Source organism: Thunnus thynnus, chromosome 17, assembly GCF_963924715.1.
Source record: "Thunnus thynnus chromosome 17, fThuThy2.1, whole genome shotgun sequence".
In the NCBI taxonomy this organism is placed as follows: domain Eukaryota; kingdom Metazoa; phylum Chordata; class Actinopteri; order Scombriformes; family Scombridae; genus Thunnus; species Thunnus thynnus.
Genome location: NC_089533.1, coordinates 18,491,791 through 18,517,901, shown reverse-complemented (window position 1 = coordinate 18,517,901; position 26,111 = coordinate 18,491,791). Strand labels below are relative to the sequence as shown.

At 38.2% G+C, this 26,111-nt stretch overlaps 2 protein-coding genes across 4 annotated transcripts; one reads left to right on the top strand and one right to left on the bottom strand.

Annotated features, from left to right (window-relative positions):
* Positions 1-96: 96 nt before the first annotated feature.
* On the bottom strand, positions 97-17,350 carry sez6l2 (seizure related 6 homolog (mouse)-like 2). Of its 3 annotated transcripts, none has more exons than XM_067570419.1 (19): positions 17,229-17,350; positions 16,384-16,464; positions 16,059-16,187; positions 15,736-15,951; positions 11,496-11,632; positions 10,606-10,798; positions 9,741-9,926; positions 9,452-9,635; positions 8,437-8,600; positions 7,521-7,715; positions 6,066-6,204; positions 5,113-5,309; positions 4,738-4,932; positions 3,656-3,850; positions 3,363-3,554; positions 3,058-3,096; positions 1,939-2,056; positions 1,689-1,800; positions 97-1,454 (listed from the first exon to the last, which is right to left on the bottom strand). In XM_067570419.1, the coding sequence occupies exons 2-19, from the start codon at positions 16,439-16,441 to the stop codon at positions 1,425-1,427; spliced, it is 2,679 nt and encodes an 892-aa protein (XP_067426520.1). In that variant the 5' UTR covers positions 16,442-16,464; positions 17,229-17,350; the 3' UTR covers positions 97-1,424. The 3 variants fall into 3 exon arrangements, with proteins under 3 accessions (XP_067426520.1, XP_067426521.1, XP_067426522.1); XM_067570420.1 differs by lacking the exon at positions 17,229-17,350 and adding an exon at positions 17,042-17,197; XM_067570421.1 differs by lacking the exon at positions 16,059-16,187.
* Positions 17,351-17,447: 97 nt separating this feature from the next.
* asphd1 (aspartate beta-hydroxylase domain containing 1) lies at positions 17,448-25,145 on the top strand. Its single transcript, XM_067570422.1, has 6 exons — positions 17,448-17,529; positions 19,291-19,770; positions 19,999-20,205; positions 21,057-21,264; positions 23,824-23,937; positions 24,327-25,145. The coding sequence occupies exons 2-6, from the start codon at positions 19,318-19,320 to the stop codon at positions 24,434-24,436; spliced, it is 1,092 nt and encodes a 363-aa protein (XP_067426523.1). The 5' UTR covers positions 17,448-17,529; positions 19,291-19,317; the 3' UTR covers positions 24,437-25,145.
* The last annotated feature ends 966 nt before the right edge of the window (positions 25,146-26,111 follow it).

Sequence of the window (26,111 nt, the reverse complement as noted above, 5' to 3'; positions counted from 1 at the left end):
GGGCGAGTTATATAATCATTAACACAGTTTTGTTTATGTGCAAATGTAGGTATGACAGCCTTGTTATTCGGAAAAATAAAAACTCATTTCAACAAGTTTTACACCATTCAACAGAGACTTTATTTCCAGTTTAGCAAATAATTGACTGCCTTCAAAAGAATGTGTTGTATCATATATGAAGCAAAGAAATGCTACTGATGATAAGAATTAAGTCTACAAAGCAATAGTCTCCAAGATCCTCCATGTGGCACAGCGAATGAGACTACATTCACTGTTCAAACAATCAGTCGTAAATAAATACATAATGCATCACAGCAAGCAGCCAAGTTTGTAATTTTTCATCAACATAGTGCATACAACATCAAATCTGATAACAATGATAACTGTCAATAACTATAATGATAATGGTAAGATTGAGCAGAAGCAATATAATTTACAATCAGTGCATGCTATAAGCATAATGACATTCATGTCCTCGCCTTTTCTTCTATGTCATGTGACACTGGGTGACGATGCACTCCAGAAACAGCAAAGAATAAAATAAACACTGCCTTTTGTAAACACTATTGCAACAACAGATGAAACACTTAAGGACATTAAATTATTTAACATATTTTGGCACTGAATTTTCATTATACATATAATGAAAATATATAACCTCCCGCCACCATGTATAAGTGTATATATGAGGCTTATATATATATATATATATATATTAATTTAGTGTATATATATCAACCTCAGTCAATATTAAGTCAGATATTTACATTCAATCTGTGTGTGTGTGTGTGTGTGTGTGTGTGTATGTTACACAGAGAAAGACAAAGTAAGGAAGAGAGAAAATGACTGCTGATCTCAAAACTTCTCTCATGATTGAAATTAAAATATTCTTCCCGTAATACTTTTCAAAATGTGACATGAGCCACGCTAAAAATGAAAGAAAAACATTCAGCGTGTACTGTATGCTCGTGACTGTAACTTTTGATTGTTAAAAATAAGGTATTGCCAAGTTTTCTAATGTTTGGCCTCATAATAATTTAACTTAATCAATAAAATCCATTTCCCATCAGTCTGTTCCCCTCCTTTCCTGTTCTTATGCCTCCCACACTGTTATTTCTTCTCTTTTGTCAATTTCTTACCCTTCATAAGGCACCAGTCCTAATGATACAGGAAGTTGGACTGTGAAGTAGGACCCACAATTGGCAGACAACCAAATCAGTGCAAAAAAATCAAAATAAAGCACTTCAGAAGAATACAGTGCTATAACCAAGAGCTATAACCAGAGGTACAGTGATGGTAAAACAGAAAGATAAGTAAAAATGAGTGATAAAAGGGGAGTGAGGCCTTACAATACTAAGCATTTTTTCCTCCAAAAGAATTTATTCTTTTTGTGGTTTTTAATTCTCACGGAGATATTTTCTCCTTTAAATGGATACTTCATACTCTCGTGTATCCTGTGGACAAAGGGAGAAAGCAATTATTAAAAAACAAAACAATACAGTTTTACCAAAGCTCTGAAATCAGAAAGTATTTCTAAGAAAAACATAAAGGACCCATTTCAATGTTCATGTTTGAAACTGTGAAATCGTCCATGTATAAAATAAATATATCTAAAATCATTTAATGTCTCAATTAAACAAATATGAAGTACAGAAAACAGAGGTTTAAAGTTTCAGCTTTATACTCACCCCTGCCTCATAAAGAGGGTTGTTGAAATCGGACTCAACTGTAATGGGACTGTAGGAGTGTGTGTGTGAAAGAGACTTCCAGAAGAGCGGCTTCCATTCTAGTTTGCATATGCTGTGAGTGATAAAAAGAAATGACATATAACCACATGAACAGAGAGTTAAAGCAGTGTTGCAACTACACCACAGAGATGGATGAGTGTGGACATTTGTAAAAACTGAATCAAGTTTTAGATGTCACATTGGTACTCACTTTGTATAGTACATGTAAATCCCTCCAATCAGGAGGATGACCAGGATGATTGGCAGAATTATTGCCAAAGCGATGTTCTCACTCAGGATCTGATGGGACGGCTCGAATGCCTGGGACACTGTGAAGAAGTCAAGAAAAAGATGCTTCTTCTATCAACTGTGATTTGTTTTCTCTTCACAATGTACTTTTATTTCATTAAAAATGATAACATAATGTAAGCCAAACACATGAAAAAATGAGTTGCTAAATCTGGGGACCCTTAAAGCTGGAGTGCAGGACTTTTGTCTCCCCCTTCTGGCATTGAGAGTAGTTATAAAAGCACTGTCGACATGTGCTTGCGTCATAGGCTACGCTGTAGCCTACTCTGTCGCTACTGTTGCTGCTGTAAAACGGTGGATAAATTGTTTTGAGCATCACACAACCCCAGCGAAATGACAGATCAGAATTTGATAAATTTGGTCCAATAACATTTGGAAAGTCTAGAAGAGCTGCACGATTAAATTATTTTTATCCCTATTCAAGTTAGCAGAGAGCTAACTGGAAGTTAGTTGGGTTGGCCAGCAGAAATCTCTAGTATGCATGCTCTTCCCATAGAGCAGCAGTATACATTCATCCAGGCCAGCGCGGGAATGTCAAACACAACACCAGAAATATATTCTCCAATATACTGTGAAATACAGAGAGATGTTCGTACGTATGTTCATTTATATGTAAAAGTTCCACACTGCAGGTTTAACTTTAATTTGAAAGAGTATCTTTTTAGTACACCAATTACCACTTATATTACATTTTCTAAATGTAAGTAGTCTAACATTGCCCAATGTTAAGTTTTTTTTAGTGTGTCTGCTATTATTGCACTATATATTTTGTACATTGTAACAATAGTAGACTAGTAGACAACAAAACTATTGTATCCCTCGTGTCCAGTGTAAAACAAAAATTCAAAAATCACATTTACTTTTGTAACGGCATCTATCAGCGTCCTTCTTAATATCACCGCTAGATGGTGCCAAATTTAAAAAAAACAAAATCCTGCACATAGTTGCTTTAAATATCATGTCTGAAGGACTTATTTGACTTCATATGCATCACATAGGAGAAAAGAAGAAATGAAATCACCTTCTAATTTGTGATCATCCAAAAGCTCCTCATATGCCACTGTGTGAAATGAAGATACAAGAAATATTATAAGACATATTCATGTTGGAAGTTCTCGTCTTATTTCTGTGCTGATGTTTATTTTATTACTAAAATAATGAGTGGTAAAAGCACCTTGGTAATTAAACTCAAAAACGTAACCTTATTAAGTCAAACACAGACACAGTGAATTGGTTTTCAGACATTTTCCTGTTCTGTTTTTTAAATGAAATCAAAGAGAGTCCAGAGCAGTATATAAAAATGTGGACAACAATGATAAGCTTCACCTTTGCAAAAGGGCGGTGGGCTGTTCCACTGAGACGGGTGGCCAGGAACGCAGCTGATAATGACCTCACCAATAAGTTCGTAGCCCTCATAACAAAAGAAACGCAGAGTTTCTCCTGCCTGGTAGCTGTGCTTGTACAACGTTTGGTAACCATTGTCAGGGACACCAGGGTTTGGGCATGGGTCATATTTTACTGTTCAGAGCACAAAAAAACATACAGAGGACAGTCATGTAGTTGAACGTTACTTCATAAGCAGACAGGCAAAACCAGCAGAGAGCAGGAGAGGGACTTACAGACACACTTTGGACTGCGGTCACTCCATTTGGGAGTGCCAGTGTCTCGTCCATGGCAGGAGATTTGGCTGGGACCTTCCAGTTGATAGCCCTGGTTACAAGAGAAACGGACCACTGTTCCAACTGCAAAACCTGCTTCAGGGCGCACTGAGCGCGCTCCGTTTACCACCTCTCCTGGATCAGGACACTGCTGGACTGTGGGGAACAAAAACGGACATGTATGACAGCATTTAACTTGCAATTGGGAAAAAAACTCAAGACAAAGAGGAGCAGCAATAGCAGCATGGATGATTTCTACGTCAACTGTATGATGAAACATTGATACTACTTAGAGAGATAACAGCAAACGAGAGAGAAAGAGATGAGTAACGGCATGCATGGGGATTTTGGGGATGGGGGTGCCTAGCTTAGCATAAAGGCTGCATAAATCTGCTTACCAAGACCTCTAAAGCTCACAAATTAACATGTTATATTTAGTTTTGTTTAAGCTGTAAGGAAACCAAAGTGTAAAAACAACACATTTCTTTTCATTTCTTGTACATAATCCCTTGTAAAACCATTACTTGTTGTTTTTACACTTTGGTTTTTGTACAGATTGAACAAGCAAGATATAACATTTTAATTAGTGAGGTACTGTTAGGCGGATTTTGGGTAACACCTGTTTAGCATTTATAAGTATTATAGTGTGCTATTTATTAAATTTTTATGTGCTGCTTACTATGCTAAATAGGGGGACTTAAAGTGAAGTGCATTTTGTTACCTTTGATAAGATCCAGATTCCAGTCTTGATGCTAAGCTAAGCTAACCAGCTGCTGGCTGTGGTTTCATATTTAACATGGTATCAATCTTCTCATCTTATTCTATGCTGGAAAGTGAATAAGTGCATTTCCTTAACTGTTGAACAATTTCTTTTGTGACATATGAATGTGTTTAGTTATATGATAAAACTAAAAACATGAATCTTTTGTATCTCATCATCTGATCTTATCTTCAGAAAAAGTCAAATCTCTTAGCTTCTATACTGTCTCAGTCCTAACAAAGATTTCTGTGTGGAGAAAAGATCTTTAAAGTACTTGTCTCACCTTTAACACAAGTGGGTGGACTGCTACTCCAGGAGAGGTCCCACTGACAGGTAATGATGTCAGAGCCACTGATGTCATACCCTGGTTGGCACTGATAGGTCAGCACACTGCCTCTCACAGGGGAAGAGTGGGACGAGCTGATCCATCCGAACTCAATTTGAGGCAGGGTAGGGCAGGTGTCATTTGGCTCAACCTCTGCACGACACAGAAAGCAATTCAGTGAAAGAAATTAAAACAGGTTGGTCATGATCTCATTTGTCCTGCCCAATTATGAGACAGACTTTTACATAATCTATATTTTAAATGTAAAAGATGTGTAGATTCACAATGTTTACACTTTACGCCATAAAATTAGTTAATTTAGGAGTCACTTACCACGATAATGTATAAGGAATCCCTGACTTAGGATGAAACTGGAATCATCTGGATCACTTTGAAACTGAATAGTGACCTCTGACCCCCCAGACACAACCTGGAAGCGCTCTCTGGACCCCAGGTATTGGCCGATCACATGGGACATGAGATCACGTCCATCAAAAACAGTCAGCACATCAGTGTGACGGATATTTAAACTTTAAGAGGGAAAGACAAGAATAAAAAAAAGAAATGAGATTTCACTTCAGGGAGATTCTGTTTTTTAAGACGAGCAGTCCACATACCTGATGCATTTTATTAGTTAATAACAGGACAAAGAGCATAATAATAAAATATTAAACAAGTATAACTCATTTGAAATCTGTAAATACACATGTACAATATATCACAATGTAAACTGCTAAAAATGTTATGGAAATAGTAACATGAGCTGTTATTGAATTGTATATGCAGTGCAGACACAAGCTGAATTGCTGTTTAAATAGATTTTTGTCTATTTAAGATTTTTTTGCAATTCATTTGGAACATTTACTGAACAATATACACAGGCATACTATTCAGTAAATGTTCCAAATAAATGTCATCAAAAGCCTTTGTACCATCTCTTATCAATGCTTTTCTTGACTTCAAGGTTTCATGCAGTGTTTCACCTACCAAATATATTGCAAACCCTTGTCATGTAAGATGTTTGACACATAATTTTACACAATAAACAATAACTACATCATTTAGACATTTAACTATTTGCAGTATTTTGCGTGAACAATATGTCAGTTTTTTCCAAATGTGTATGGCATTACAAACAAAATGTTGCATAATGCAGTCTTGAAACATGTACTCCTACATATAAGGGGTACATGTTTTCAATTTCTGTGTGTTATAAATATGACAATATTCAAGTATTTAATTTAGTCACTTTTTAACTGCCAACCAGTTAAATTAGCAATACTCACATGTGGACATCCAGTTCAATACGTTTCTCCTCGTTACCATGGATCTGCCATACGCAGTCGAGCCCCTTGGAGTAGCTCTGGGGCCAATCAGGAGACAGGATGGTACCTGCGGGCTCGGTCAACTCCCCTCCACACAGAGCTTACAGAGGAGAAGAGAGGAGAGAAATTGAGGTGAGAACATAGACTGGAGGACAAAGGGAATCATGAAATAACAACAAAAATTGGAAAAAGAAAAGCCAGAGAGCTGGAGGAAAATGAATTATTAATGGAAGGTGAGAACACAAATAAAGACAGTTTGAAAAGGAGAAATGAAGAAGAGGTGATAAAGAGTTCAGAGAGCACTTAAAAAGGAAAAATAGTGTATGGATACTATAAAACTTTCATAGTTACACTTGGACTAATTAAAAACAGCCATCTGCCTGTTGTCTACTATTTGTTCTGCTATCAATTAATGAATGTGATCACTTTGACACTGTTACTACATTACATTACATCTACCATCAACTATTAGATTAACATCAACCACAGCAGCTTGTGGCCTAATACGAACAGCTAGGAAAGTGTGCCAGTAGGGAGATGAAAACTCTTGGGTGCAAACTGCAGTGATGATTGTATTTGGTTGCAAACCAACAATTTTGCCTGTGAGAATGCATAAAATTAGATTTGGATTGAAGAATACTGCTGACTTCATATACAATGCCAGAACTTGCTCTCATACAAAGCATCAACCAAAGCATGAAACTAGGAAGCCACACACACGGCCAGCCGTGTCTGTGGCGTGAATCCAGGTATTGTTCACAGAAACACGTGATAGAATAAAAAGACATCCCACACACACTCCTCTGGGAACATTTTAACCACAACAGTTGTCAAATATCTTTCAGTGAGAGCATAACAGGCAGATATGAGCAGGATATGACTTCCAGGACATAACACTGGAAACCAAGAAAACAAAAAATGCTAAAGTTACTGACATCCTACCATCCACCTGCTGTTCCATCACTGTGTGTGAGCTTCTTGTGCTTTACTCAAAGCAAAAACACCACACAGCATATGGCTTTCAGAATGTCTTTCTGTCACTTTAACGCTTGGTTGAAAGCATAACACCTGTGTTTTCAACCAGTCCCTGACCCTGTGCAATGTCTCTGCCAGTTTCATATCTGCCACAGTCTCTCTGTTGCTCTCAGTTTTCACAGCATGCCAACAGATCAGCAGATGACAGAGTCAGCGAGGCTGTAGTCTTCATGCTATAACATCTTGACGCCTCTCAACACAATTCAATTTGAATATTAATCAAATGACTTTCTCACTTCATATAAAACACAAGGGTGGACAGGGAATAAGAAAGATTGCAATTCTGATAAGGGAAATAAAAACTATTTGATTTCATAAGGATAAATATATTAATGGACTCACTCATTTGAAATACAACTGATGCTCAGTCCCAAAACTTACCTTTGCACACAGGTTCGCTGTCATTCCAGTGGGGATTGCTGGGGTCAATGCACTCAATCGTCCCTGAGCCTTGTTCCATGACAAACCCTGGAGAGCAAGTGAAGGTAACAGTGGTGCCTAGCTGATATGTGATGTCACTGCTGCTGAAATTTCCATGGGGCATGTAGGGCTCCCAGCAGTGTTCATCATCAAAAGCTAAAAACAAAAAAAGAGACAAGGAGAAAAAAAGATAACAAAATTATTTTTTTTAATAAAAAACATAATTCTGTTATGTGTGTGAGTGCACTGATCCAGGAAAGTATTTTTTTTCTATTCCCTACATTTTTACATACATTTTTACAGATTCTACACGATCTCTGTTGAGAAGCAGATACAGTAGTTGTTCTCGTGGTTGACAAAATTAAGCAACCATACCTGTTTAATTGAGGAGGGAGAAGTGTAGCTTTTCACTTGGGATGACCAAAAGCCTCAAAACCTCTTTCCTAGAAAAAGCCCAGCTGTGAGACACTAACAGCTTCAACGGTAAGCATCTCCAAAGCCTAAAATACATCCCACTGAGGCGTAGGCAGACTGTGAGCACTTATGTGGCTTATTATAGCCCTCTTAAACACAACAGCAAATGAGAAGAAAGCACTGGTTTTCTTGAGTGCTGCCTATTAAACTTCACTCCCACTCCAGATATAATACATATCAATAACCTGTAACAAGTGACATATCACCTGTGAGGATTTTGAATTTTTATATTTGGTGGGTTCCTGTTATTCAATAATGTGTCACATCTATTCTTATATCTATCATATTTTCAGGCAGGATGTTGACACAGGTATTGACAGGATGTGCAGCTATGCTACTGCCTTTGTGTTATGCTGAATGTGGAAAAGGATGCAGGCTGAGTATCCGGAGTCTCTCCGCTCACCCTCATAACGCAGCGCCAGAAGCAGAGGGATGGAAGAAGAATCAGCTGTGAGCTCCAGGTACAGTGTAGAGCTCTCACTCAGCAACCCACGCTCTGGGACATCATCCAGGTCTGAATCAAAGAGCGGTGGAGACAGGGAACTGTTTCCACTGCGCACAATTAACCTAAAAGGAACAAACCACAAAGATGGGCGGTGGTAAGCCCAAGAAAAGAGGAAGACGTTATGATAAGTGTCTGAATAAAGAATGCATGAATGTGCATGGATAATAAGTTGAAGGTACATCAACATGACTGTGAATAAAGTTATATTGCTTTGGTCTTGGATATACTAAAGCTACTAGATTTTTCTGTTCATTTGTGAAATTAAGTTATTATAATTTTTCTAATATTGTTTTGTAATGCTTAAATAGAAGGTTAAGTTACAAGCTAAGAAAAATAACTAAGGGTTTACTTTTCAATTGTATTAATTAAATAAACTCGTAATTACTTATAATGTGCGGCTATCATTAAATGATGGTTGGTGGTAGAGTAGTGAGAAATAAAAAACTGAGCAACAGTCTAACTAGTCAAATGGGGACAGTCTGGGCAAAAGACAATATCCATTTGCATCATGGGTAGTGTAGTACCCAGGATTTCAAAGAACGAAGCATATTTTAGAATCGTTTTAGCATATTTTATTTATTGTCTGTCTATCATAAATTGGACAGGTTTAGGGATGTGCAATTTTGAAGTAGTTTGGTATGCTTTAAATAATTGACAACAACTTTGTGCGTCTCAGATCTGCGGAACATTAAGTGAAGGTGGTGAAAAATAAAGGGAGGGCTGCTGACTGTCCCTGACTTGCCAAAAATCTGAAAGAGGAACATAATTTTGTGGAAAGATGCCAAAACTAAAAATACAAACTTTCATTTGCCAAAACAAAACACATTGGTGATTCTGAATTTGATATGAGCATTCAAATTTTCAAATGATTGAAGATTCTGTGATACACATACTAGTGGAAACACAAACTTACTTATCATCATCTTCATCCAGTGCAATCCTCTCAAAGTGTAGGTGGAGTCTGTGCCCCTCTTTGGCTTCTATTAACCAGTGGCAGCTCAGGTTGTTTCCATTACTGTGGTTGCTGACAGATGGAGGAGGTGGAGACAGTATCCGGCCCACTGTTGCATTACGAATCCATCCTCCGCAAGACACAGCTACGGAAAAATAATAATCCACATATTACTTTCCACGGTCACAATCACACTGCTATGAAAGACTAGCCAGACTTGTTACATTTATTTCTAAATGAGTCTACTGACCAACACACTGTGGCTCAGGAGTGCTCCAGTGTGGCTGTGTTGTGTTGACGCAGGTAGCCACCTCATGGCCGCGAATCTGGAAACCTGGATCACAGTGGAAATGTGCCTGACCTCCAGGATGGATGTCTGTCACCGTCACTCCGCCGCCCTCAGGAGACAGGGGGAATGGGCAGGACAGCAGAAAGGCTAAAAGGATGTTTTAGAGAGACAGGAAGGAAGTGGAAAAAACAGTTAGACCTGCAACACGTGTGCTTCATTCTCTTGACATCATATTGTATATAATGCTTTTTAGGAAGTTCAAAAAGGATATTTTCTTGTGTTTTTAATTTCTTCTAATGATGAATTTCTATTCAATTTTATTTATATAGCGCTAAATCACAACAAAAGTCATCTCAGGGCACTTTTCACACAGAGCAGGTCTAGACCTTACTCTTTAATTTACAAGAGAAGACTGTACTCTCTAATTTCTACTCTCTCTGTGCACTGTGTGATCATCATTCATAAATCTCTACAATTTATGTCATGTCCATTGTCCCATTCTGTCAAAACTCTTATTCACAATTTTCATGCGTCATCATTGTGACCGGGAGGTCGTCAGTTCAATCCCCTGGCCCCGCAGGATAAATCAGGGTGGGGAAAGTGAAAAGCAGCACTTGCCCCTCCGTCATCACCACCACTTAAGTGACCCCAAACCCTAGCTGCTCCAGTGGAGCTGCCCAGTGGCCAGCAAATCAGACTGTGGTTGTACTGGGTGGCTTCCATGTGTAAATGTGTAGCTGTGTGAATGTAATCAGGGTGTTCCTGAAAAAGAGAGCATTGCTGCAATAGATAAAGGGAAAATATGTAACCTGAAGGGTTAATTTACCTTGATAGTGGAGGCTGAACATGCCATGGTTGGTCTGTCGGAGACTGCGATAGTGAATGTACACCTGATTGGTTGTACTGCGAATCACCTGACCCTCTCTCATCAGGGTCTCGTTGGCCAACAGCTCTGGTCCCACACCTCCGTACCCCATGATTGTCAGAGACTCTTCCTTGGACAGATTAACCTTCCTCACCTAGAGGGAAAAGAGGAAATAACAGCACAGAACCAGCTTTAATTATTAAACTTGCCAGGCAATTTAGCAGCAAGTGAACTATAAGTCTTTCTGTGCACATTTGGCACCTTTAAGATGAACAAATGAAAAACATAAATACATGATATGGTGTGTGAAATGGTCTTAATTTATTGTTCAAATAATAAGAGACATCATGTTTGCGGTTTTTGAATTGTGTGTGAATGTGTTGGCTTCAATTTGCTAACAATTAACTTGAGCCTCATTAGCTAAAAATCAATACAGCGCAGCTCATTGACCATATTGCTACACTTTTTTTGTTTGTATACAGCTAACTGTAAACGCTTTAGCCACTCAACATACAGCATCAACACTGCAATTATTTATTTGACTGAAAATGTAAAATATGCTTCAAATTTTGTATCTACTTTGACAGATATCACAGTTCACATTCAAATAAGAGATCTAATTAGATTTCTATGCAAAATTCACTGACTGTATTTAATAAAACATATTTCAAGTCTCACTTTTGTACTGAATCTATATTCCTCTCAGTAATTAGAAAAGGACAGAAGCCTAAATATTCAGTTTAAAGAAGACATTAAAACTTTATTTTACATTGGAAATATGTCTTTGAAAATAGGTGCATATTTGAAAAATTATTTATGCTTATGGATTCTTAAGAAATAATACACATTACCTGAATTTCCACACCATAACCCGCATACACAGTAATGCTGTAGGTGCATTCCAGCGGGGAAAAAGATGATGATGATGATGCAGGATCTGGTGACTCAACAACATCCTCCATTGCCGACAAAGTTGCATTGCATTGGACTGTGAAAAAACGGAAAAGGCAGGGGAAGAAAAAGTAAGAACACGTGATGGGAAATAGATCTAAAGTTTTTAAAACTTACAACAGGAACACTTTAGAGAACATATATTATTTTTTAGCATCATGACTCACATTCATACACTTTCAGTGCTGTTTCAGCTTTTTTCCCAGCTGATATTTTCACAGTCAAATGTTTTTGAGAATCAAGGTGCACTGTGCAAAGGCCAGTTAACATGTATGCATCCCAGTGCATGTGGGGATTGTGACATTTTACAGTTTTACAGAGACACACGGTGCACCTTTGGTATAGCGAGGAATGAGATGGGATTAGGAGGCATACATACTCAGCTGATTTGAAAAAAAAGAAAAAGAAATTATGATTTGGTAAGATAAAATATCCGCATATTTGTGTTTAGGAGGAAAATAAACACATCAATAGGATTACAGATTGGTCTGAGGCTGATTTTTAGTAGTATATTTATTGTCACGATTACCAATGCACAGGGAACGCCTCCCACCAACCTAGATAGAGATAGTGGCAACAGCTCAACACTACGTGCTGCTATTGCGTGACAAGCTTTTAGCAAGCTAGCAGAGATGTCAGAATAGCTAAAAGTAAAGAATGAATAGTTGAACAGGTCCAGCTTCTGCCACACTAAGAGGTTAAGTACAAATGCAAAGTTTAGCAAATGTACCAGAAAAAAGGAAGAAAGAGATCAGGCCTAAACATTGACAATGCCAGGATCACTATGTCTTGTGTCAAATAAAAGTAAAAATATCAATTTTTATATGATTAATTATGTTTAATAATAATCAAATTAAAATAGAAGTTTGGATTATTATGAGTGGTGTCAATGAAGAGATATTTGAGATCACCTAGGGCCTCTTGGGGCAGAAAAGTTAAATCTGAGCTTAGCTTGACCCTGATTTATCGTCACTAATAAGCGGTATACAGTTGAATGGACTCCTTACCACTGAGTACTGGCTGAACTGTACTTTTAGATGAAGCTGTGATCTGCTGGATTGCCTTGGATTCAATTATTTTATGGGCCGCATGACTGACTGAAACTGCTGCTATGCTTGAGTAGATTCAAATTATTGACCAGCCCTTGTAAAACAAATGACATCAGAAGAGGAAAGGGCTTTACAGTTCATTTGGCTAGCAATAAACAGAAACCAAAATGTGTTAGCTAGAAGCATCAATCAGGGGAAAGCAACCAAACACTTTTGGAGCTGACAGTGTTAACTGAGCATGCAGACAGGTGGGAGAAAATGTAAAATCTGGCCACTTAGATGGAACACCTTTATGCTATTTTTAAAGATAGACTGGATTTAAGTGTAGTGGACACACTTGTTTGTTGTCAAATAATTCTTTAATGGCAGGGAAATTATAATTTGTGACCACAACACATAATGTACATTTCAGAGTTGAAGTTAAATGTTAAGAAATATGCTTATTTGCTCTCTTGCCAAGACTTAGATGAAAAGATTGATACCACTCTCATTTTTATACAGGAAATATGAAGCCACCGCCAGCAGCTGGTTAGCTTAGCTTAGCATAAAGACTAAGCAGGGAGAAACAGCTAGCCTTAGCCTTCCAACACCTCTAAAGTTCAATTATTAACAGGTCATATCTAATTTGTTTAATCGACACAACAACTTAAGTGTAAAAACTTTTATTTGGTGTATTTTGTTACCTCTGGACAGAGCTTGCCTGGCTGTTTCCACAGACATTTTATCAAACTTCTCACCTAACTCTTGGCAAGAAAGCATATTTCAAGTGTTGAACTCTTCCTTTAAGCTACAATTGTGTTGCCATATAGGCTAGTGAAAATGTCGGCTTAATCGATAATCTCCAGTAAAAACACAATAAAAAAACTGTGGAATCACAGAGGAAGTAGGTGACAAAACACACACATCTCACTGATCACTCATCTAAAAATCAGCGGACCCACCTCCTACCTCCTCAGTCACATTTCCTCAATTCTCATCTGTAGCTGTCATAGTAATACTGTCTTTCAATGCTGCTGAAGGCCAACCACCATCATCTCCACCTCCATCCCACTCCACACACTCCAGATCCAATCCTCCAGAGCTCTGGACTCGACTATTGCACACAAACTGATTTTTGTACATGGACTAAAATATGTAGAAATATAGCTGACCTGTGTAGATAACAATGCTGCATATTTTATTTATATTTTGTTGTCACTACTTCACCTACATAACATACATACATAATTATAGCTACACCAGAACCATTACTGCTCCACAAATTTTGCACAACCTTTTTTTTTATTTAAAAAAATACAATCCACAAGTCAGGTCATGTATATAGCTTAAGCATTGTAATGTGTATAATATTCATAGACTGAATTCCATTTACTTGACTTCTTATTTTGTTTGCATTTTACTCCTAGTTCTTATCTGTTTCCTTGTTTCCTGCACTGCTATAACATGCGCATTTCCCCTCTGGGGATCAATAAAGTCTTATCTTATTTCATGACCAGAATGAGTAAACACTCTCATTGAAGGTGGATGAGTGCTGATACTCATTGTGGTACCTGAGCCAAAGGAAATTCTCACTTAAGAGCATTTCTGACAATCATTTGAATGCTATTCTGTTCTTCACCAACCCTCATTAGTATTCACGTCATGATGGCATTGTTGACTGACTCATACTGATTTGTCAAATTAATACCTCTCTTCTTAGAATATGACAGTGATGATATCAGTGTTCATGTTCACCTGGTTGCTCTTTCTTCAGTTAATAAGTTGTTTGCATGTTCACTGATTAGTATGTATTTGTTTGTTGTAATGATAACTAAAACACAGAGAGAGTGCATTCAGACTTTATTGTCAAGATTCTTCCGGATACAGAGATTTTCATGTGACAATGTGAACGGGGAGGACAGTAACAGTGAATGTGTCGCATGAAAATGGACACATTTCATTTACAAAATTCTTGTAGATATTGAGCCCAAACCCCTCCTGTATGATTCATACCTCACTTGTCTCAGAGCTTCAAAATCTTCAAAGTCGTCAGCTTCTCTTTATCTTCGTACATCTTGTCCTTTGTGACTGATACAGATTTCATTGAGGGAAATAAATCAGTATTTTTTTACTTGGATTCAGCTCATCAGTGTACTGCAAAATTTTGTACATTTAAATCTCATGTGGTCATGGTGCAGTTGCCCACACAGGAACAGACTATAAACTAATGCCCTGTGTACTTTCTTCAGTGCCAGCAATGCTAACCATCATCTGGGTCAAAGATGAACACATCCATCTAAGTACTTTACTGATAAAGGTGGCTGTATGATCATCTCTCTGCAGATCTCATGTGTGTTTTCTTGTGTGTTTTCTTGTTTTGGGTTATGGTGGAGAGATAGGGGAAACACTTCATCATCTCTTCATCACCGTTCATGGCTCCGTGCATTATTTATGTCTCTTCACAATTTTGAAGAATGAATCCTGAAATGTAGAGGAACAAAAAACATGTTATTTTGCTGAAATAAGACCAGAAGCATGGGCAAACATGTCTGTACTTTAGACTGTTCTCAAATAATACTGTTACCAAACAGCTAAAATTCTAAAACCAATATTGGATACTGAATATATTGCAGAATAACACTTAACATTATTAGCGCTAGCTATGTTGACTGAATAGCTAAACAATGAGCATTAAGTCACTGGTTATGTAACAGTGTTGCAGTTTTCTAAAAAAAAAAAACATAAGGTACATGCATGTTTTTCTTTACAGCTAACTCACATTGTACAGTAACCCGCTGAGTAACCTATTAATATTTTATGACTGTTTCATGTTACCTTGTCTGTCAAGATCTTCTTGTCACCCTTTCTTCAAAGAGTCAGAGGCAGAGAGGAGAATTGAATGAAGTTGTGACGGAAACCAAAGTGATTCAGTAGAGGAATTTGTTGCTGTTGCCGGCGCCACCGAAATCTGAACAACTCCAAAGCCACAGGCGAGATCCTGAATTATTTGTTCGAGCATTTTTTTTGTTCACATTGGTTTATCAGAACCATATCAACTAGCATCAACAAACAACCAAGACTCATGGGAAGCCAGGTGATGGCATGCAGGTACCTGGCATGTGCATTGTAGTTATAGTGGTCGTAGTGATCAGAGTGGTAGTTGTCTCCTCCTCTATGGGGAGCGAGGACATGGTATTCCTTGATCCTGTCTGGCTGGCTGCAGAGGAGGAGCTTAAAGCTGTGGTGAGCAGGCCTGGTGATATGACTGTTGCTGTAGACTCGGTTTGCCCAAGCCCAGGCACAGCCTGTGTTGGGTTGGTGGTAGTACCTGCAGAATCCAAACATTCAATTTAAGGTGTGTCATTTCCAATGAGCAATCACCCACATCGTACTGTAGCTGCATTTCCTAAGCCATAAAGACCTGTGTTAATGTACCTGTGCCCGCAGAAGCCTGTCCTAAGTATTCCTTACTCTGCAGGGCAGCATGGATCAGGTCACCCAGAGGGTAAGAGTCTGGGGTTGATGTTGGTGGTGTATCAGGCTCAGGAGTCATAAAGCTCATACCTGAAATAGCCAGGACTAATTACTGTATATGTTATTTGCCAGAATATAATGAAATTAGCAAAATGTGGCAAACAAACTGAATAGAAAATACATTTTTCTCTAGGTTTAAGATAAACAAAACACTCTGCATTATTCTGGTGGGACACATTAGAGAACACACACACATACACACATGCACACACATACATGCAGTTACCTGAAACAAGGTGGATCATGGTGACAGACAGTATCACAGCAAGTTGTGTGAACCCCATGGCTTTGGATGAAACTGAATGACCTGAGAAGGTTAAAGTGAGCAGGTTAGCAAACTGTGATCATGTAAACAGAATAATTACTGTATCTTGTATACTGTCATGTAACTGCTTATTAGTGGACAGCTGATAATAACAGCAAGAGGCACATGAATAATCCATGTTGACTGGAGAGGCATTAGTTAGCAAATTATTAGTCATATCATTTCTTTCATGACAACTTCAGGGAAATTCTCTCGCAATTCAGCATATGTTTACATCACACAGGCCACAATGACTCGGATTAGAGGATAAATGCGATGTGAATACTGCAAAAGCTCAGCTCCATCAATCTGGAAAATATGCATTCATATCATACGATGAAGATTCTTAAAATTAACAATTAAATAAAAGTTATTTTTACAGGTCTACGAAAAAGGAACAAGCACACATCGCATCCGAGAGAAGGTTAAATATTCAGGCTTTCCCCTTGCATTTTCTCATCCAAATCTGCAATAGCATGTCCGAAAATGCGCTATTCCAAAACTGCCTTCCTTCGCCGCAGGTAGACTGTAAACCTTTATTCTATCATTAAACGGTTAATGGTAATGTGTCAAAAAGCACCTCCGCTGTTATTCGAGGCGTTTCCTCGGTAAAAATACCAGCCTGGTGTGTGTCAAAATGATGGGGCTCTACGAGGCAGCATCACTCGCACCTCTCCCGGCCCTCTTTGTGCGGAGGACGAATTTTGGCACCAGTCATCACTACTGTGACACCATCTCAGCTACGTAGAAAGGTGCCTGCCGCTTACCTTTGTCTTCAAGGCTGCGTCCTGTTGTCTTTTTGTTGGACTGTATCCTGTTGCTTTAGGCCCCGGGAACACGGCGGGGTTTGTGCTGGTGAGATGCCCCTCGCTGGTTACTGTGTGGTTGACGCATTCGGCTATGATGTGAGGGCATTTGTGTTGAAGCTTCAGGTGCGCCCTAGCGGCAGGACGCGGCAACTGCAGCGGCGCGCGGTAAATATCCACATTTTGTCTGTGCGCGCTGGAGGAGCTGTCCACCAGCACGGCGCTGAAATCTGCCAGACACAGCGCTGCACGGTATATCAAGGTAATCAGACACAGATGTGAGATGCAGCACGCAGTGGGTAAAATAGTGGTGTTTGCTCATTTAAAGGCCTGCATGTGCCATACGGTATGCATGGCGAACCTTGTTGTGCTGTGCTTTCCTGTAATGGGTGGATGTTGGCGCTAACATGTATTGCGGACATTATAACATGAGCCAGCTGAGCTGTGGGGGCTAGCGCAGAGCAAGAACAAGATGAGAGCTGAGGCGAGTGAAAGAAAAAACGACTCAAGTCCGCAATTTATGGGACACCTTTGCGGTGCGTAGCCTTGCTGTAGCCTATAGGTGTTTCCACTGCTCATCACTTAGCATGTAATTGATGCGACTACCAAACGAATCCGTTGGAATAAGCCTATTAGGAAAGAGCCCTCCCACCTAAACACACACACACACACACACCGGCACGCACGCACACATACACACACAAGCGCGCGCATATAGACGTACACGCACATGTTTTGTGCTTGCAGGTAACAGTAAGCCTAAGAGTCTGTCTGTCTGACTCTGTGTCTGTCTCCCAAACACACACACACACACACACACACACACACACACACACACACACACACACACACACACACACACACAAACACACACACACACACACACAGACGGATATCTTCTACTTTCTCGTTTCCATTCATAAAATAGCAGAAATCGGATTTATATACAGCTGAAATGTAACATCTGGCCCACTTCCGCACTAGGAAGTGTGTCTGTGCCATGGGTGCTCTGCAACATTTGAGTACACTTCACATTGGTTCAAAGAGATACACAGTTGCAATGTGTCCTTACTCATACAAAGTTAATATTAACTATAATTATAATCAATTCCGTCCAAAGTTGAACACTCTTAACAAATGTTATTAGCAAGTAATTGAACAGAGAAATGTTTTACAATTAATAGGAAAGAGAACATTATTACAATAGCTTTGATCATACAGACAAGAATGGTGATTAGACAAAAGTTAGGGCTGCTCGGAAATTAGGGGGCAACAAAGATCAACCATTCAGAAGTGGTTAAACTTTCAGCAGCCTGTTTACTTTGTAGACCACAGAAGTAGAAAGAAAACACAATAAATGTGGCATATTAAAAGGAAATAACATAAACTGTCTCCATTAGCAGCCAAGGTTGACCACTGAAGATGGAAAAACCCTTGGCATGACTTCAGAATATTTCCTGCTGAGAAATCTTTGACTACATCCGCAGCTAGCTTGCTCAGGGAGTGAGGGGTCTGAGATCACTTACATAACACCATGAAGTCAGTCTCAGGGCTACTAAAGCAAGAGCTCAGTGGCTCTGTGACGGACTGGAAACCTATCCTGAATGTTTCATTAATTTCTTCCAAGTGCATGCTGGGATGTAGCTCTATATGACCCTGAAGGGGATTAAAGTAAAGAAAAGAAATGAATGTGTAGTCTGTTTGAAACCAGGGCAGTCCATCATTTCCTTTAGGCTGTGCTTGTTGGCAAACACAGCCTGTCTTACCCTTTATATTATCTGAAAGACGGTGACAAGCAAAAAACTGTAGGAAAGACTGTCTTAGAATACATACCACTGTTGTGTTCGCTATGTAAATTAGAGAAATATAATAAGAAAGATTACGATAAAGTTTTTGTCACCTGGAGAATTAATTTTCTGCCAGAAATTTTTTTTAATTTTTTTTATTTTACTGACATGCTGACTGATGCCATATTACACATATTCATGCATTACCATAATCTTTCAATCTGTTTCTTTTTCAGTATTTTAGTGTCTCACAAAATCAAAGGATGCACTGGTCAATGAACACACTGCCCTTGCCTCCATATGTTGAGCTGGGTGTCCATTCACTGAGCGGCCTTCTGTGGACCCTACTGCTCTTGTTTCTGTGGCACTGTTATCGGATGGGCTCCGACCTGCCAATCCCAGGTCACACACATGCTGGAAAGCTCAAGTCGGGCTTAAGGCGGTCCATGATGTCCCGTAGCGGTAGCTGCGCCGGAACAAAGTGTAGTGCACGATCCAAGCTATTGAGGAGTGATCAAATTACTCCCTTTATTTCCATGGAAACAGAGGAAGATGAGGAGCAGGGACAGGGCTACCTCACCCCAGTGCTGAGTCATGCCTTGTTCCCAGCCCAGGCATCTGCAGAAGCCAAGAAACTGTACACAGCACTGCAAGAGTACGCCAAGCGCTATAGTTGGGTGGGCATGGGTCGCATTCATAAGGGCCTCCGAGAGCAGGTACGAGTTTATTCCATGCAGGCCATAGGCTGGTGCTTGCAATTGGCAGTACATCTTGTGTATATGTGTATTCAATGGATTACATTGAATTTCATCATGGTCAAAGATTTGTTTTAATAGCATTTATAATCTTATGTAAAACCTTCACACCTTCATTTGGACAACAACATTGAAATTTTGAAATTTAATTAAGAATTAATCACTGATTTCTCATTGTTCTTACTTTAGGTCAGACTGAATGATCACTCTGCTATACAGAAGCCTCATCTTTTCTTCCTGCCAGATGTCCCAAGTGTTCCTTTCTTCCCACGTGATGCTCATCGGCATGACATTGAGGTCTTGGAAGCAAACTATCCTGTGATTTTGGCCGAGTTCCAGGCTGTTTACCAGAGGGGCATTGACTCAAAATTAGGCTGGACGTGTCTGGGACCAAAGGTACATAATAATATCTCTTGGGCTCACTATGAGAAAGGCGCAATGCAAGAAGCACTTCCAGCTTTTGTATAAAATCGTCGTCATTACCTGTTATACATAGTCCTGTGGAAAAAAAAATTGGCACAATCTGGGAGCTCAAATACCACCTTCTGAAAAATAGCATTATATGGAAGGAGAGAGAGTGACCAGGGCAATAAAAGTTTTTCTTAAAGATGAAATTCAACGTTTATCCAAATGTTTGTGACTTGTTGAATGGACTTTGCAAACAAATATATTTATCTTTGTTTAATCAATTAAATCAATCAATCAAATAAAATCAAATAAAATGACAGATTTACTTATGGCTACAAATGTTTTAGCCATGTCAGTATGATTTTTACATTTAACTATCAAAATTATTATCAAAATTATTGGTCACAAGTAAAAAATGGTGCATGAGTAAATGTGCAAAGTCTAAAATGTTATTCATGTTCCTAAATCACATTAAATCACGCCTTAAAATATGAAAAGTACGTGACACAGAAAGTTCATAAATGTTTCTCTCAGAATGCACTTTCATTAAAGTAAGGCCTAAATGGTTAAGTACCCATAATAATAAACCATTGTTACACACTGGATTTTTATAGTGTTCTTGTTTTGCAAGGGAAGGTCCAAAACAATTTCAAATAAGCCAAAAAAAAAAAGTATAACTATGAATGAATCTAATAATCTTGTATTTATTTTGTATTTTTTATTATAGAGTTGGTTCCTTAAAAATGCACCTATTAATTCTGATATTGATGTATGTGTCTATTCTACATTAGAGGCCTCATCTGAGTCATATTTTAATCACATGTCATTGTTTTTTTTAGGGCCAGGCAGTATTTTCTTTGTACAGCGCAGGTGTCTGTGTGGCGGGAAACTGTCGTTCCTGTCCTTGCACCTACCGGACACTGCTTTCTCTCCGTACGTTTATAAACAGCAACTCATTGGGATCTGCTGGATTTTGGCTGCTGGGGCCCGGTGCTACACTGGGGAGCTCATATGGACCCACTAATACACGTCTACGTTGTCATCTAGGTCAGTAAACGAATTAGGACTTGGAAGAGTTTTTTTGAACATGAACATTTGAAGTAGATTTTATGCATGTGACTAAGTATTGTCATCTCAGACATATCTGAAAAATCTGTCACTGACTCTTCCAATCCAAAGTAAATTAGCAATGCTTTTGTTTCACACAATATACTGTAGTTTGCTGCCCCAACTCTACATTCGAAAGCCGTCACTTTACACACATAAAAGTCAACAATACACAGCATACTCACACAGACAAAAATGAAAAAAATATACTCTAACTCTGAAATAAATTCAATTAAATACATAACAACTTTATCATCCAAACCTATTTGAACACCACTGACTTCAATGGTGATGATTTTTTAGGAAACGGATAGAGGTGATTTATTCTCACCTTGTTGCATCAGTCATCACCAACCAAAATGTCTCACGCCCAACTGAGATACACTGTGGAACTTGACAGGGTTGCCCTCTCTCTCCATTTTTGTTTTCAATTATGGAGGATCCATTAGCAATCAGTGTTAGACAGAACCCTGAAATAGATCTACAGGGGATCCCACATCTCTCTCTTTATGATGACGATATCCTTTTGTATCTATCAATCCCAGATCAGTACCTCCACTGCTCTCACATTTACAGTTTTAGCTCATTCTCAGGATTTGCAATTAAATGGGAAAAGATCACTCCTTTCAAAAATGCCTACAGCAGCTTCACATATCTTGGAATTACAATAAGGCTTTCATGCCCCTTTCTCATTTTAAACAGCTAGACTCAATTCAATTCAAGACTCATTGTACCCTTCATATGGGGCTACAAAACTGTATGAATCACCAAAAAACACCTAATCAAACCAAAAGACGAGGGTAGTTTAGGCCTGCCACATTTTAAAACTTACTACTGGCAGCTCACTTAAACATAATATCGTGGTGGAAAAAGGGCACTCATTATAGTGCACTCTTTGTAATAAGACCTCTCTTCTTGCCCTTCTTAACAGCCCCACCAAAACAGGCAAATTACATTAAAATAATATTTTTGTTATGAATACATTTAAAATCTTGAACCAAATCAAATTACATAACATCCTAGCCTCATATTTCTTTAGGTACTTGCAAATTCGAGACTATGTTAGGAACATAACTTGATAACCTTGAGAATATCAACAACTTTGGTCCGTGTAATAAGGGGGCAATCTCTTACTTTTATCAAACTAGACAAAGACATATTGATGTTAATACAAGTGCACATGAGCAGAATCGGGAGACTGAGTTGGGCAAACAGATAGACGATGAGACTTGGGAGGAAAGCCTTGAAAGTCTGCATAAATGTTCAATTAACTCTAGACACAACCTGATACAATTCAAAACAGTGCATCGGCTATACTACTCCAAAGACAGGTTACATTTTCCCTGATGTGTCCCCTCTCTGTAACAGGTGTAAAGAGGCAGAAGGGTCACTGACGCATTCTCTTTGGACATGTTGGAAATTGTTTACTTATTGGAAGAGTATATTTGTATATTTCTCTGAAGCCTTTGAGAAGAACTGGGAAGTGTCAACCTACACCACTAGTTGCTGTCTTAGGTGCCACAAGTGTGTTACCTGTATGGCAAACAAATATGAAACTCAAGCCATTTCATTTGGTATGGTGGTAGCAAGAAAACTTATTCTACTTATGTTGAAGTCAGACTACGCACCAATATATATTATGTGGATAAGAGAGTTGATGAATGTGTTATACTTAGAAAGGTTAAGGTTCTCTAATAAGAACAAGACTTGAATATTTGTCAGAATTTGGAGCCCTGTACTAAAGAACCTCAAGGGTAGTGGACTGATGGTGTAACTGTGTACCCTCTATCGCTGTGTATATGTCAGTGGCGGTTGGTGACTCAAAAAATTGGGGAGGACAGGAGGAAAACCAACCCATGGAATCATGTTATTTTACACTAACTACTTATCTTTCTTATGTTCAAGTTATATTATGTTCTTATGTTCAAATGCAGGGCAGTGCAGAGAGCTTTAGAGGAGCAGGTGCTCAAGGTTAAAGGGGCACAGGAACAAAATTTTTAAAACACCATACACCAATATAATTTATATCATAACCTGTTGAATTATAGCAACCCATCATTTGAACCCTGTAAGACTTCAACACATAATTATTCAGTAGGTAATGACCGTATTATCACAGAAGGAAATAGTCTATGTACATTGTAAGAGATGCACTAGCAACAAACATCAAGTTGATGGAGAGAGAATAAAGAGATATTACAGCTCAGTATACATATTGTGAAGTGCATTTTGGAGCTGTTCTGTTGTTTACCACACACACACACACACACACACACACACACACACACACACACAAAATCCAATAAAAAACTACACCACTGCATTATGCAGTACTTTGTGGTTTAGGGTTAAAATTCATTTCCCCTTTAGCCCATTTTGTGCTGTGATCCGTCTGGCTATAATCCTCTCTGTTTTTCCTTTAAACAGTGCATGCCCTTCTTAGCTGACAAAATATAATATTTTGTAACCAAAGTTTAAAAGCAGACATCACTTTTGTAGGTCTGCAAACTCCACCCCTGTGTGAGCTGGTGGTGGGAGGGGAGCCTCAGTGCTGGTCAGAGGGACACTGCCTTCTGGTTGATGATTCCTTCCTTCACACTGTCTCCCATAAGGGTTAGTGAACCACATAAACTTTTGAAGAACTAAGTTTAATTTGTGTCCATTTATAGTATTAAGAAATGCGGGAAATTATAGGGGAAACATCTCAGTTTACTGCATTTATTCAGTTAAAATTTAGAAAACTGAATTACAATGAAGACAACTAGTAACAAATAAATTGTGGTGGGAAACAAATGCATATATCATTAATTTTATTCTTATTTTTTACTTATTTGCATCTGTATTCTCATTCTTAGACTTAAAAAAACATTCAAGTATTTTAATGAACTCTTTCATAAAATATCACTGGAGTTTTTTGCTTCAAAATGAATCATTACCCAACAACTGAATCTATATGACTATTACATATTCCTCTACAATTGTGTCTGTGTCTATTTTTAAAGGGCCTCCAGATGCAGGACCCCGAGTCATTCTGAGTGTGGACCTCTGGCATCCGAATGTGGCTGCGGCAGAGAGACAAGCTTTGGACTTCATGTTCAGCCCTGACCTCTGAATTCACTCCTGAACTACCAAAATACAACATGCAGGGGTGCCTTACCTTAGCCCTGCTTGTTGTTGGTCATATAGTTCATTCCAGTCAATGAAACACTGTGTGAATCTGCCCTAAGAATTACACAAGCCATTAGCCATGCTTTCAAGTGGTATTGGATTTATGGTCTATGCAAATTACCCAACAGGAAGTGCCAAATGGAAACATTTGAAATGGCATGACATGGGGAAATTTGGCTGCAAACTATGAACTGACATCACTTGAAAGCACAATAAAACCTAACCTAAGAAGAGCAGATCTGGTGTATATTATGCTTGTGAATGCTATTTGCATGTGAAACCTATTTGTTATGATTTTGGACTTTGTTTTGAGATGCTGGTGCATGTGCTATGCCTTCAGGAAGGAAAGGCCACGAGAGTCAGCCTGAGATGCTTTATTTTAAGTTTACCTATGGTTCAACCAACAAACTGTGAGAACATGAAACTGAAAAACATGAAAAATTATATACATATAAATTTTGATTTATTTTTGCTTCTCAGTTTGATGCCAAAAATATGTTACCTTTTGCATACTGTGATTATTTTTCCTCTTCTTATCACTATCTTGTATGTAAGCTGGTGTGTATCTATCTATGAAGTATAACATGCATACATCAGGGTTTTTGTTAATTCTATTCAACAATTAAATAACAAATAAATCAATATTGACTCAGTGCCTCAGTGTAAATTAATTTATGAATAATAAAGATGATATATAGAAATATATTATGAAATAGCATAAAAACAATTATAAAAATTTCACAAGACATAAGTAAATTGAAGATGGATTAATCAATTTCAAAGGTGTAATACATATATAATGAACTTCTATGGGGAAACACTCATCTCAATGTAATAATTAATATTTAGGTGTATATTATTTAGACCTGTTGTCTACTTGGCTTGTCAGAACATTGTGATAAAATAAAATCTAAATGTGTTAAATCCAAAACAGCCAGTATTATTGTTTGGGAAAATATAATATATATGAATATGTCATAAAACAATAAAACAAAACATAATTTTAAAATAACATTCTGGTTCATTAAGCTCCTATAGCTCTTTTTGGTTACTTTTTTTTATACAGTAGATGAGAATTAGTGTGGTGATTTTATCTTATCTGCCATCTGCTTATCTGAGGGTCCCATGATGAGGATTACAGAGACTGAACTAATCCACCCCAGAGAGGCAGATTATTCCTGAGATTGTTTATATGTTGTTGTATGTATATGTTGTTTCATGATGTATGAATTTGTTCAACACCGGACATTTATTCTATCAGTTGTTGAGGATCTGATGAGGGGCAAAGCATCTGACTGTCAAATTCAGAGGCAAATAATAAATAAATCAAATACACTATCATGGACCAGCATTAAAACTCGTATCTTAAATTTGCTCAACTGTCCACTTCATCATCACAAGTCCAGTTTATACACCTCTGGCATGTCATATATTTTAGTGATAATATTTTACCAAGATATCTTGCATTAATATTGGTCACTTGATAGATTAATTAAGTAATATTTTTTAGTTTCTCAGGAATTGTGTATCATTACATTGATTCTACAACACATATTTTTTGATAACCATCTCAACATAGGCTGTAGCCTTCAAAAATTAGGACCAGCACATTCAATCAA

Bases quoted from the DNA above. Each gene is read 5' to 3' on its own strand.
- sez6l2 (XM_067570419.1), bottom strand. From the start codon at position 16,441: ATGGGGTTCACACAACTTGCTGTGATACTGTCTGTCACCATGATCCAC. The intron at 3,097-3,362 runs GTGAAGCTTATC...CATTTCACACAG, and splicing joins CCCACCGCCCTTTTGCAAAG to TGGCATATGAGGAGCTTTTG. The intron at 1,801-1,938 runs GTGAGTACCAAT...TATCACTCACAG, and splicing joins ATTTACATGTACTATACAAA to CATATGCAAACTAGAATGGA.
- asphd1 (XM_067570422.1), top strand. From the start codon at position 19,318: ATGCACTGGTCAATGAACACACTGCCCTTGCCTCCATATGTTGAGCTG. The intron at 19,771-19,998 runs GTACGAGTTTAT...TTCTTACTTTAG, and splicing joins ATAAGGGCCTCCGAGAGCAG to GTCAGACTGAATGATCACTC. The intron at 23,938-24,326 runs GTTAGTGAACCA...CTATTTTTAAAG, and splicing joins TCACACTGTCTCCCATAAGG to GGCCTCCAGATGCAGGACCC.